This window comes from Mytilus trossulus, chromosome 14, assembly GCF_036588685.1.
Source record: "Mytilus trossulus isolate FHL-02 chromosome 14, PNRI_Mtr1.1.1.hap1, whole genome shotgun sequence".
Classification (NCBI taxonomy): domain Eukaryota; kingdom Metazoa; phylum Mollusca; class Bivalvia; order Mytilida; family Mytilidae; genus Mytilus; species Mytilus trossulus.
This window is the reverse complement of record NC_086386.1, coordinates 18177774-18191061: the sequence shown is the minus strand read 5'-3', so window position 1 is coordinate 18191061 and position 13288 is coordinate 18177774. Positions and strand designations below refer to the sequence as shown.

At 33.0% G+C, this 13288-nt stretch overlaps 1 protein-coding gene across 1 annotated transcript; it reads right to left on the bottom strand.

Moving 5' to 3' along the window:
• Positions 1-469: 469 nt before the first annotated feature.
• On the bottom strand, positions 470-13052 carry LOC134697167 (uncharacterized). Its single transcript, XM_063559238.1, has 7 exons — positions 13028-13052; positions 7580-7926; positions 7008-7288; positions 5734-5932; positions 5449-5520; positions 3755-3877; positions 470-1728 (listed from the first exon to the last, which is right to left on the bottom strand). The coding sequence occupies exons 1-7, from the start codon at positions 13050-13052 to the stop codon at positions 898-900; spliced, it is 1878 nt and encodes a 625-aa protein (XP_063415308.1). The 3' UTR covers positions 470-897.
• Positions 13053-13288: the final 236 nt, after the last annotated feature.

Below are 13288 nucleotides of genomic sequence, written 5' to 3'. Positions count from 1 at the left end.
ATTGGGACCTAAACTCCCAAAATCAATCCCAACCTTTCTTTTGTGGGCATAAACCTTGTGTAAAAATTTCATAGATTTCTATTAACTTGAACTAAAGTTATAGTGCGAAAACCAAGAAAATGCTTATTTGGGCCCTTTTTGGCCCCTAATTCCTAAAATGTTGGGACCAAAACTCCCAAAATCATTCCCAACCTTCCTTTTGTGGTCATAAACCTTGTGTTAAAATTTCATAGATTTCTATTCACTAAAGTTAGAGTGCGAAAACTAAAAGTATTCGGACGACGACGACGCAGACGACGACGACGACGACGACGACGCAGACGACGACGCAGACGACGACGCCAACGTGATAGCAATATACGACAATTTTTTTTCAAATTTTGCGGTCGTATAAAAACTAATATAAAAAAGAAGATGTGAACGAAAAACAAATATGTAACACATAAACAAACGACAACCACTGAATTACAGGCTCCTGACTTGGGACAGGCACATACATAAATAATGTGGTGGGGTTAAACATGTCAATGCTCCCTTAAAGCAAAAACTGTTATTTTCCCTTTTTATAAAAATATATGTGATGCACTAGTATCAAGTACTATTCCAAATATCATGCATCTTGGTATTCATTCAAAAATAATGATTATTTGTGTAAAATATAAAACTGTAATATTTTTTTATTTTATTCCTAAAACACTATAAACTAGCAAACATTGCAATATAAAAAAAACTTTGATCCCTGCAATTAAAAATGTACACTTGAAATAAATAAAATATATGAATAATAAAATACGATTTGATGGCTCGTTTTGTGTTTAGCATGTCGAGGTTAGTAAAAACTAATGAATATTTTGTATACATATAAACTGAATTCTTGGAAAACTAGAAACTTTCATGTCAAGAAGCATATCTCCATTTTGTATCACCTGGTTTTTTAAATATCACTTGACCGTGGTGATAGCGGTATTCAATATTGTCAATCATTTGACCAGTCCCATTGTCATGTGTGCGACTACTGGTAGCGTCTAATGTATGAGATCCATGAGTTTGTGTGGTTGTATAATCATTTCTACCACTATAGCCACCAGACGACGAGTCTTTGGTACGCCATGAGTGTACGTCTGAATTTACAGCACTTGTTCTTTTTGTTTGTCTTTCTTTTCGATCATTATCATAAGGCGATTCCATTGTTCCTAACGTTGAATTTCTTTCTCTCTCAGATGATGCTGTATACGTTTTACTAAATTCTTTTCCATACAATGCATCCCTGGTTCCTAAATCTGTCTCAGTTTTTCTATCAGTATGTATTCGACTACCAGCTACATTTGAACTGAAAAAATCAGACAAAAGATCATCTTTATTGTCCTTCTTTTCGGTACGTTTTCTTTCGCTTAAATAACCATAATCTCGGGTCGATGATAGTCTGTCTTTTCCAATAGATCGACTGGATTTTGTGACAGATGGAATAGGTTGTGCTACACCTTTCAAAAGCACAGGTCCGTCTTTTTCTATCAACAACGGAAGCCATACTACGAAGGAGATCATTTCTCCTTGCTTTGTGTACTCTTTATACAAGTTTTTATCAAGGGTGTCTCCTGTCCGCGGTTGTGCACCAAACACAAGTGGCGGACTACACAAATTCATCATCCAGCAAAGATTTGTAGCTTTTTCGACGTATTCAGGAATTCGCTCTGCATGAGCTGGTTTTTGTTTCATTGTCAAATAATTCTGCAAACGAAAAAAAAAAATGCATTGCGAAATGGTTTTAAATGACGAAAATAAATCTCAATTCATGTCTTGGTAAAAAATGGTATTATTATAGTGTGGAATTCTTGTGAGCTCCTTATACATTTGGTTTTTCATAAGCGAGATAAAAAAAAATTCTTCAGATATCCAGAGACAGATATACATATTTTGTCTCTGCCAGGGATATCAAGAGAGACAGATCGAATGACTGTTGATGGGTTTAAGTTTAGTGACAAATATTACTTTCATATTCACAAGAAACGTTGTAAGGATTCATTTGTTTGACGTGTTGCACTCAACCTTAGTGAAATGAAATTCTTAATTAATGCCTCATTTTTTGAATGTGTATGTATACATCCCTGTCAAAAAGACGCCTCATTAAAATCTCTAGCTTATTACTGAAAAGACATGAAACAATGACAATTTAACAGACTGAAAGTTTGAATTATAAATGCATACATGGAAGGAAGCTAACAAAATTGCCCAACGTTTTGTACAAAAAAATACTGATGCATCGCTCACCAAAACGTTACCCGTCTCATATTTTCAATGGTCTTTAAATCCGAATTTTGATTGGCCCTTCTCTTTCTTTATACTTTTTTCATTCAGGCGAAACTGATAAGTCTTAATAAGACGAAATGCACATCTGGCGTACAAAATTGTATGCCTGGTATTTTTATGAGATTTTACAACCACTTAGTAAATGCCTCGGCAGTAAAGTGTAATGTATATTGGTCTAGAATCTTATTGTATCAATGCATGTTTTACGCTCGAGAAAGAGTTCGACAGATTTAGACGTTTGGCGGGAAAATTAGTGGCCGGATCGAAGGTTTTAGTGGTAATCGTTAGGTGCTCTCTATGTTCCGTAAGAGTAACATTTAGAGAACACCCCGATTAAGGGAAAATGTATTCGACCACGGGTGTATATAATTAAATAAAAAAAGGCACTCGAGGCTGTCGGTTGACTATTGATGAGCCGTCATGCAGAAGTCAACAAGTAAGTATGTCGGTTATATTAAGTACTAGAAAAGCTACAGTAACTGGGTAGTGAGTACAAAGTAAACGGTACCAGTTGATCAGATTGACAAGGCAGGCTGTACCATCTGGTAGTGAAAGACCGTCCCACTTGGAGGACAAGGTGTACCAGCAACATTGTCTTATAGTGACATACCGTTCCATTAAGAAGACAGGCTGTTAAATTGTATAATACTTTATATCGACAAAGAGTCAGTGTGTATATTTAAGTTCATTGTGCATAACACAGATAGTTGTAGTTTTTAGTATTGCCGTATTGTTTGATGACAACTTGAATACAAGTATTTACTGGAACGTTCGTTTAAGATATAAACGCCTGGTTACACCTTACATTAGTAAAGCACGTTTGGGTTGACATTAATATTGATATAAAATGTGCAATTATTCGATACACCCCTATTTAGCACAACTTTTCGGAATTCAAGTTTTTTTAATATCGCACTTCAACGTCATATTTTTTATCTGGCTTTTTGTTGTCTCTTTGACACATTCCCCATTTCCATTCTCAATTTCATTACAAGCATTTGTGTAAACCTTCGCTTTCTTTGGATTTTATAACACAAGTGTAGTGTGAATCTTAATTTGTATCTTGTATCCCTATATAGGCAGACAATTTTTTTTTCTCAAAAAAAGGGGGGGGGGCCCTGCCTCCCCCTAAATCCGCCTCTGACCAGTGAAAGTCAATTATTTTTCAAACAAGATACAAATTAAGATTCACACTACACTTGTGTTATAAAATCCAAAGAAAGCGAAGGTTTACACAAGTGCTTGTAATGAAATTGAGAATGGAAATGGGGAATGTGTCAAAGAGACAACAAATCGACCATAGAGCTGACAACAGTAGAAGGGTCACCAATAGGTCTTCAATGCAGCGAGAAACTAGTAATAGGAAACAAGATCGATCATGTTGATGTTTAAAATCATGCTTAGTTTCGATTAATATGTCAATATAAGTATTTTCGTATTACTATACCTTGCTTAAATTCCGACCCATTTCTTTGGATGATAGTTTTATACAATCCATTAACATTGATCTGACCTGCTTCGGTGATTGTGTTGAAACGCTTTCTGTAGCCCAAGCTTGTCTTTGTAAAAACTGAAATTCATTGAGTAGAAATATGTTGCAACCACTTATATTATATCATTTTTTTCCTACCATAAATGTTGAAAGTGGTCCATAGACTTGCGTAGAAGTATGTTAATACCTGTTTCGAGTAATCATAATTAAATAATTATTGTATTTTTCGTATGTGTTTTATGTTTTCATTTTTATAGCTGACAACAAAACACTCTCCGTGATAACGTTAGCACACATGCGTTTGAATATTAAAACACAGGAAACAAAAAGATTGTCTTAACACATAATTTCGTTGTTTTAGCATACGAATAGAAGAATAATGAATGCCTTAATTTAATTCTAAATTGAAAATAAACACATGTTTTAACTCTTTTAAATTATGTTTTATTTATTTCATTGATAAAGGATGTCACATTGGTGATATTTCCCATTAAATGATAGGGGGTTAAAGGTCCCCTTATATATATAATGGTCGAGTTCAACTGGGAAAAACTGTCCTTAGTATATCTCCTTTTAAAAGTAACACGTGTCTCAATATATATATATTTAACCTTTGAAAAATTTTGAATTTATAGACTAGCAACTAGACAGGATAGTGGTGGGATTAATGTAATTTTTGGGTAATGAGTGCATTTGCAAAAATTGTCAAAAAATGTTATTCAGGAATGTCTAATTTTTTTTCGTTTGTGATATAATCGAATGTAATGAATACTCAGTCTAGTAAGTTAAAGTCATTAATTGAGCATGTACATTCATTTCTTTTTTTGCTTTAAATGGTTCGTGTTGCTGTTGTATGCATTTTGATGTGCAAGTTAATGTTTCTAATAGTTGCATTTATAACTAGGCTGAAGCTAGCGAAAGGCAGAAAATCAGTCCAAATGTTGTAATTTCAACTCAATATCTTGAAACGGTTTTTATCCCACCAATTGATAAAACAAGTCACATCTCTTTTAAGGCTTATATGCAGTTCCACAGTAAATCTGCATCTATCAACGGATTATTTGTAGGTGTAGGACCATCAATGCACCCACTTCAATTTAAAAGTAGTTCTACCCTGTAAAATATCGCACCTGTGATGTCATTGTTTAATTAAACTAAAATACACATTTTCAGAGATGGGGGTTGTCTTTTTCCAAGGCTTTCAGAGAAAAAAATTCGGAGTGTCACGGGGTATGACTTTATAGGTCTTGTAGAGGAGAAACACGCGCTTCTGTTTCGCAAGGTATTGAAGGGCACTATGTTAAAAAATCTGAAACTAGAGCTCAAAATTTGAAAAAAATTGTAAAAATGCTTATTTACTGTGGTACTAAATATTAGCCTAAAAAGAGATGTGAATTGTTTTATCAATTAATGGGATAAAAAACCATTTCAAGATTGAGTTGAAATTGCAATATTTCGACTGATTTTCTGCCTTTTTAAATATTTGTGGATTTAACGGCGGTTGCTGTCTAATCATTTTTTGTTGGTTTCTCAATATATCGCCTTATTGTTCGCTGGCTTATTGCTAGCTCGCTATTGTTCTCTAGCTTCTGCCTGGTGCATTTTACATGGTTTCATTACCGATTTGTAGTAAAAAAAAGTATACATACAGGGTTCATCAAATGAGCTTCCAGTTGCTGCATATGATCATCTTTAACTTTACTGCAAAAGTCATATATGTGCTACAAAGAAAAGAGGGTGTGAATAAAAAATGGTCTTCTTTTGACTAAGGCAAATTTAAAAACAAGCTTTGCTTTAACTTAACTGAAATTCGAACTTTCAAGTCGATCTAAACCAAAATGAAGATTTTGAATAAAAAGTCGACAGACGACAGATAACAAGTGACAATGGCGCAGGTACATGCATCTGCTGTGCTCTATAAACTAGAAAATAACCTTCATTATTTCCAATAAAGATCTGACAGCAAGTTCTTCATCTAGTCCTGCACTCTGTAATGTTTCCAAAGCATCTGTCCATTCATTGTCGTACAACGTATTATACAATTCAGCTAGTTTTGTTGATCTGTTTGGGTCGCTTAGATCTGCAATTGCAGTGTTTTCTTGGCTTAGTTTGTCTCCCATTTCCTTACTTAGCCTAAAAACAATATATTAATACTTATCAGAACTTCAGTTTTACAAAATTTTATCACATACATGGAATCGTAGTAAGTTAAAACAAAGTACACAAAGAATGAGGTAGAAACAATTTTCATGATTTGTTTCACATTAAAGGTTTTTCAATATTAAACTTTACATATGATTATTTTATTCATAAAATCAAAAAGGCATTTGTTTGTTATATGCTGTATTTAAGACGGGTCTAATCAAATATTGCAAATTTACGTTTTTATAAAATTCTGCATCCAAGGACAATCATCCTTAACCAGCATGAAATGATTTGCATCTGAAAGACAGAACAAAGTGATACCTTGCAAAGATGTTTGAGTTAATAAATAATACGATATTATCATAAATCTACTTAAATTCCGGTTTTGAGTAATTACATGTTTTAAATACGCCATAGTTGTGTAAGAGTCACATAGTATGCATACGAAGCTTCCATACTGTAAATTTTAGTAAAGATTTGAAAATGTTTGAAATTGGCCTTCAGGGATTGGTCCTATCATTTTTATTCCTTTAAAATATATATGTAAATCATGACTGGTAGAAATTGGATGAAATTTATATATATGTTTATCAAATCTATATGTTAGGTAGAAAACATTCCATGCATATTCGAGTTAAAACAAACTAATCATTATATCAATAATAATATGGAGTTCTGCAAAGTTTGTCTTCCGATATTAAGTGTGGAAATCGCGGATAAGCTATAGATACATGGGTAGAAATAGAGCATTAATTTTATACACACACTTTCAAGCACCAACTTAACACTATTCCACTTGGACGTGGTATTTTTAAAGACCAACTATTATATAGAGATATATATATTTATTTTTTCCAATATTTCCAATAGTGGACCCATTATGGCATAATCAGTACATTGACTTTTTTTATCACACAATTGCAATAGACAATAAACAAAAATAAAAATAGAAATACGTTTGACGAAAAACATGAAATATAAATTGAGTTAATAGTAGTCACTTATCAAAACCTGTATGTTTAGTTATATATATTTTACATTTTAGCATCTAAGATGATTTTACCTTGAAAGTGCCGATTCTTTCTCTTTGGCCAGTGTCTTAACCTCTAAGTCTTTTTCTGACACAATTCGTTCCAAATATTTTATTTGTTTATCTTGCTGCCTAAACTCTTCTTTAGCCTTTTGAAATTTTTCCTCATAGTCACTTTTTTCCTCAACCACTTGCAGATATTTGTTTTTCAAACTTTCGGTTGTCTCTTGTAAGGCAAGATTCTCCTCTTTTAACTTCTGTAGCTCTTCTTTTGTATTTTCAACATCTCTTTGGTTACTGGTATGTACTGTTTTCTAATTACAAACAAATATCAAATATCAATTAAACTGTTCAAAAACTATAAACTTACAAAACTAAGATAAAATCATATCTTACATCATTTTATATTTGTTCTTAAATAATAAGAGAAATAATACTATTTACCTATACTTTAACCTAAAAGGAAGACTTCCACAAATAAGACATAATAATATGACATGCGCAACTCAATTTTCATATTAGACAAAAAGCACTTTCATTTTAGTTTAGGAATTTTAAAAGTATCAAAATAGGAAGACTGGCAAAAGAAGAATGATTTATTTCACCTTATATCCATCAATTTCCTTTTCAATTTTGTCCAAATCAACATTTTGAAGTTTCCTGACGCAACTTATTAATTTCAAAACATCATCTTGTTTTGAGGTTGATAAATGTGTATCTCTGTGACGATCTCTGTCAATTCCAGGAGATTCCTCCGAAGGGTTTCTATGTCGGATGTTATCCAAATATGAGAGTCCTGCCGGTGATGTGGATCTGGAGTTATATGGTGACCTCTCGCTAGTTGTTACACCAAGATGTCCAGTTGATAGATGATTTGAAGTACCTCCTCCGTAGAGACCATAATAATTTCCAGTACCAGTATGTGTTTTGGAAAAGTTTTTATAGGCCATATCTGTAATGAAGAAAAGTTATATACACATTTATCGGTAATTCGTATATTTTCCCTTCGATCTTACTGCCTAATATTTTCTAGTATCAACATACTGGCTGTATCACTGAAAATATTAGGCAATACATTGTGTGACGTCATAATTACCGATAAACAGAATAATAGGTAGTTTCGTTTTTGATACTGACTATATCATGTGGAATATCTTAACTCGCCCTTACGGGCTTGTCTAGATATTCCACGTGATATAGTCAGTATCAAAGACGAAACTACCTATAATCTATTATTCTCTATGTATTTATCAAAACAAAGTTAAATTACTAAAATCAAGCATTCTGTGAGTATAGACAGACAGACAGACAGACAGACAGACAGACAGACAGACAGACAGACAGACAGACAGACAGACAGACAGACAGACAGACAGACAGACAGACAGACAGACAGACAGACAGACAGACAGACAGACAGACAGACAGACAGACAGACAGACAGACAACAGACAGACAGACAGACAGACAGACAGACAGACAGACAGACAGACAGACAGACAGACAGACAGACAGACAGACAGACAGACAGACAGACAGACAGACAGACAGACAGACAGACAGACAGACAGACACAACAGACAGACAGACAGACAGACAGACAGACAGACAGACAGACAGACAGAACGTTTCGTAGTGGACACTACCATGCAGTCTTTTTTTACTCTTTTTTCAATTATATTCGTGCAAAACAAATAACAAGGGTTAGTTTCATGTAATTTTTAGTATGTTTTTATCAATATAGAATAGGGTTGATGTCAATTACGAAACTTTTTGTCCACTACAAAACGGTTTTGTCAACTATGAAACGCATCTAAATATCCACTATACGTAACCAGTCTATGGAAGGTGCTATACGATAAAAACTTTTCTTATATCAATGAGCGATATTGTCTTATATCAACGAGTTGCATTGTGGGAAATCTCAGACGAATGTTTACATTTTTATAAAAGAACGAAGATTTCTCGGTATAAAGAAATGATTCTTTTCTTAAAACAGGCTGACATTTAACAAGACATACGTCTGCTGTATAATTTCCATGAATTATTTTAAGTTATACCAAGGAAGATGTATTTAAACGAGAAAATTGAATTGTTGAATAAATGAGACATAAATGCACGATTTATCATTTGTAGATATGTACAAATTCAATTAATGTCATGTAGCAAATTATGTGGAATGCAATCGAGATGAATTCAATTGTTGGATAAGCCAAAATCGCCTATAAGTCAAAGATACTGCTATATTTTAAAATATCAATGCGATGTTTGTCTTATATCATAGCGATATTTTTTTAATATCAAAAATTTATGAATGCGATACTTTTCTAATATAACTGCTATAGTTTTCTAATATAGAATTAATACGACGACACGTCACAATGCATGTCAAAAGAACCGCAAACATAATTCACAAACTTATTTCATGACCAGCTTAATGTTTGAGGATCAATATCAGTAAAATTTCGTTTCTGTAACAAAATTAACGCTTACACGATCTTATCATTTTTAAAATGTTGCGTGACCCTATTGATATTTGAAAGTGTTAACAACCGGTTCAGTCTATTGTTTTGCAATCACATGCTTTAACCGACAAATTCTGTTTGAAGTGATGATGCAATGGCGGAATTTGAATGCGGTTGTAAATAGTCTACCGACCTATTCGATTCTAATAAAGGTCCAGTGGCGGATCTGGAGGGGGCGGGGGTTGAACCCCCCTTTTTGGCCGAATCCAGGATAAATTTTGTATATACGCCAAACGCGCGCTTCTTCTACAAAAGACTCATCAGTGACGCTCGAATCCAAATGTGTATACATATTTTCTATATTTTAGAAATAATTCAGGAAGCCATAGATTGTTGGAAATTTACACATGGATTGTGCCGTGATATTCGAATTTTATCCTGTTGATTTCTCCGAGTTCTTGTGCATTACTTCTTTTTATTATGCATCCGAATAAGAATAATAGTTATTTTTTTTATAATTGCACTTTTTAAAACAATAAAATCGGCAAAGGGGTCTGCAAATAGGTTCCAATGCATGTAGATTTACGCGGGAGGTATATTGTACATAACAGCAATTATTATGTATACCTCTGAGTGAGTCTGCGCTAAGTATAGATCTATCGAGAATTTTGTCACAGTGTTGTTTACAAAGCGAAAGAAGCACGTCATACTAGAATTATAAATTTAGATCTTTCAGTGCTGTTTATTTGGTATTTTTATTGACGTAATCGTTCTTGTACCATCATAACTGTCGTTACCGTTAAAGCATAAGAAGTGTACTAGTTTATATTGCACTGTACAAAAGATTCAGCACCCAAATGACGTTTTTGGAGGTCTGGATAGCAGTTATTTATAAAGGGATATTTTAAAGATTTATAGATATAAGAAGATGGTGCATGAGTTCGAATGAGACAACTTTCCACAAAGTATAATGATTTGTTTCAAGTAAACCATTATAGATCAAAGTAGGACCTTAAACACGGAGCCTTGGCTCACAGCAAGCACCACGCTATATAGGAACCAAAAAAATACTAGTGTTAAACCATTCAAACAGGAAAACCAACGGTCTAATTTGTATAAAAAAAGGAGTTTCAAAAGTACAGGTCAGATGTTATCGAATCAATCTGAACGAGAACAGTATATTTCATCTTTGTCACAAGTTAGTTTCATTTTTATCAATAAAGAAAGTCTTACCTGCATGCATTGCGAGCATATCAGATATATATTATTTCGGTGCGTTCATTATAAAATTGCTAAACATTAATGTTATATAGCATGTGAACAATAATTTGATACTTAGCTATTTGATTACGATATTATTTATTAAACCACATCGGTACTGGCATTTTTACATTGTGAAAATGGTGGATTGAACCTGGTTTTATAGCGCTTAACCTCTCACGTGTATGACAGTCTCGTCAAATTCTGTCATATTAACAACGCGTAAACAAAACAGACATAATGGGTAAAATTGTAAAAATATGGGTACAGCAGTCAAATATTGATACTAATAAGTGCTAATATTGATATAACAAAAATACCGCTATGATATTTTAAAAGTATCGCATTGATATTTTAAAAGTATCGCATTGCTTATTTATGTATATAAGAAAAACACAGCACTTCAAATTTTACACGGACATAAACGTTAGCTTTTAGCTAACTTCTGAATGTATATTTAGACTCAATTGTTGTTTATATTTGACAATAAGTTTAAAAGTTAGTAATTACTTAATTTTTCGTTGCCAAAAACAACATTTTCCGCATGAAATGTCTGCATGTTTACAATTGATATTAGACAATATCGCTCATTGATATAAGAAAAGTTTTTATCGATACGCTTCTTCCATAGACTGGTAACATGAGTTGAACCTTCATATGTGAAGTACTGTTTATCTTTATCGATTATGAAAATAATATCATTTTAAAGAATATTTAAGATTGTTTGTTTACAAACAGGTCTATTCAAAATAACTCTTGAAATAAAATTTAAGACAAGTTAATTTTCATTTTTTTTTAGGTCTGAAAGTCACGCTTTTATTGAAAAACGCCCATATATGTAAAATAAAAGTCAGGCCTAATCTTTGGCCGAGAAATATATAAATTCACTCAAAAGAAAAAAGCGATGAAGTTGTATTTACTGCAGATTTACTTCTGTTTATAGCGTGAATGTACTGCATATGGATGAAAGAAAGCATATATACATATATCTCAATGTTTGTGTTGTAAGCGTCAGTATGATCATTTTTTTGCCAGATTTATTTGATTGATATTACTTTATTCCTTTGTTCATCAATTCTCAGATGTTGCGTGATCGTTATTTCGAAAATAATTCCACTCAAAACGGTGCTAAGGGCCGTCTTCAAACTTACAGCTAGGTGCGTGTTTGTTTTTATGCCCCACCTACGATAGTAGAGGGCCATTTTGTTTTTCTGGTATGTGCGTCCGTCCGTCTGTTCGTTCGTCATATCGTTCGTCCGTCCCGCTTCAGGTTAAAGTTTTTGGTCAAGGTAGTTTTTGATGAAGCTGAAGTCCAATTAAAAGTACACTTGTTGCTTATGATATAATCTTTCTAATTTTAAAGCCAAATAAGACTTTTGACCCCAATTTCATAGTCCATTGAACATGGAAAATGAGTGCGAGTGGGGCATCCGTGTACTTTGGACACACTATCTTGGATTTTTTGGTTTGTTTTTTTTACTATTTGTTGAAGAACTCACAGTGACTTTGAGACGAAGAATAGCAATGAGAGCGCTGTCCACTTTTGTGTTTTACTGTACATAAACTAATTATGTGTCATGGATGAACACCCCATATCTTTTCTTTTCTATTATACGACTATTTCAAAATGCTCATAGTAACCGATGCATAGCTATACAACATGCTAAAAACGGCAAAACACTAAAATGTATCAGATGTTGTTAAGTTGCAATAATGCAAAGATAAGGGAATACTACTGTTTCATAACAAAACCACTAATAAAAATTATAACTTACACGAATACACAAATGAAATAGGAAACGAAAGTGCACATTTAAGTAAATATATATATTTAACCAAGTGTTAACACAACTTTGCAGTTGCACCAGAATACATTTCTAGCATTCATTGTAGAACGCAAAACTTATTTAATCATTATGACAAACCTGCACAAACTTCAAAATTTTGTTCTTATTCTACAAGGAAGTTTTTTTTAAAAATGCAAATGGATCGAAGTAAATTCCTTTCAATCGATCAATCACGTGATATTTATTTTTAAAATAATCGATTTTTTGCAAACTTTGAACAACTTTTGTTCCTATCATGTAAGAAATAAATCACAGCTTCCTTTGTTCTTTATCGCCGACTCCGAAGATTACTTAAAAAAACGTTTTAGGAAAAAAAAAAGTAAACACCATTTTATTCTATAATGATCATGTCACTACTTGTATGAGCATTCCTTACAGTAGATGTTTATAAATACATATCTTGGACTTCTCTGCTTAGTATAATAGTCTTAGTACATGATAACGCTCAATTCAACCAATGTAAAATACGTATGTACCTTACCTGATCTTACCTGTGGCAAACACATAATAATTTACACAATAATGTGTCTGAATAAAATATTTATAACCACTCCACAAACATTATCGGGAAAGCCTTACTTAGAAACCGTTTATTGTTCAAAACGATGTACTTCGACAGAAGAAAAAAATACTTTTCAAATTAAGTGAGCTCTCTTAATTTCTGTCTCTCTAAATTAAATAGAGTATTTAGTAACAAAATTTAAATATTCAAGGAATTATAACGGTTTTCTGTACACAACTA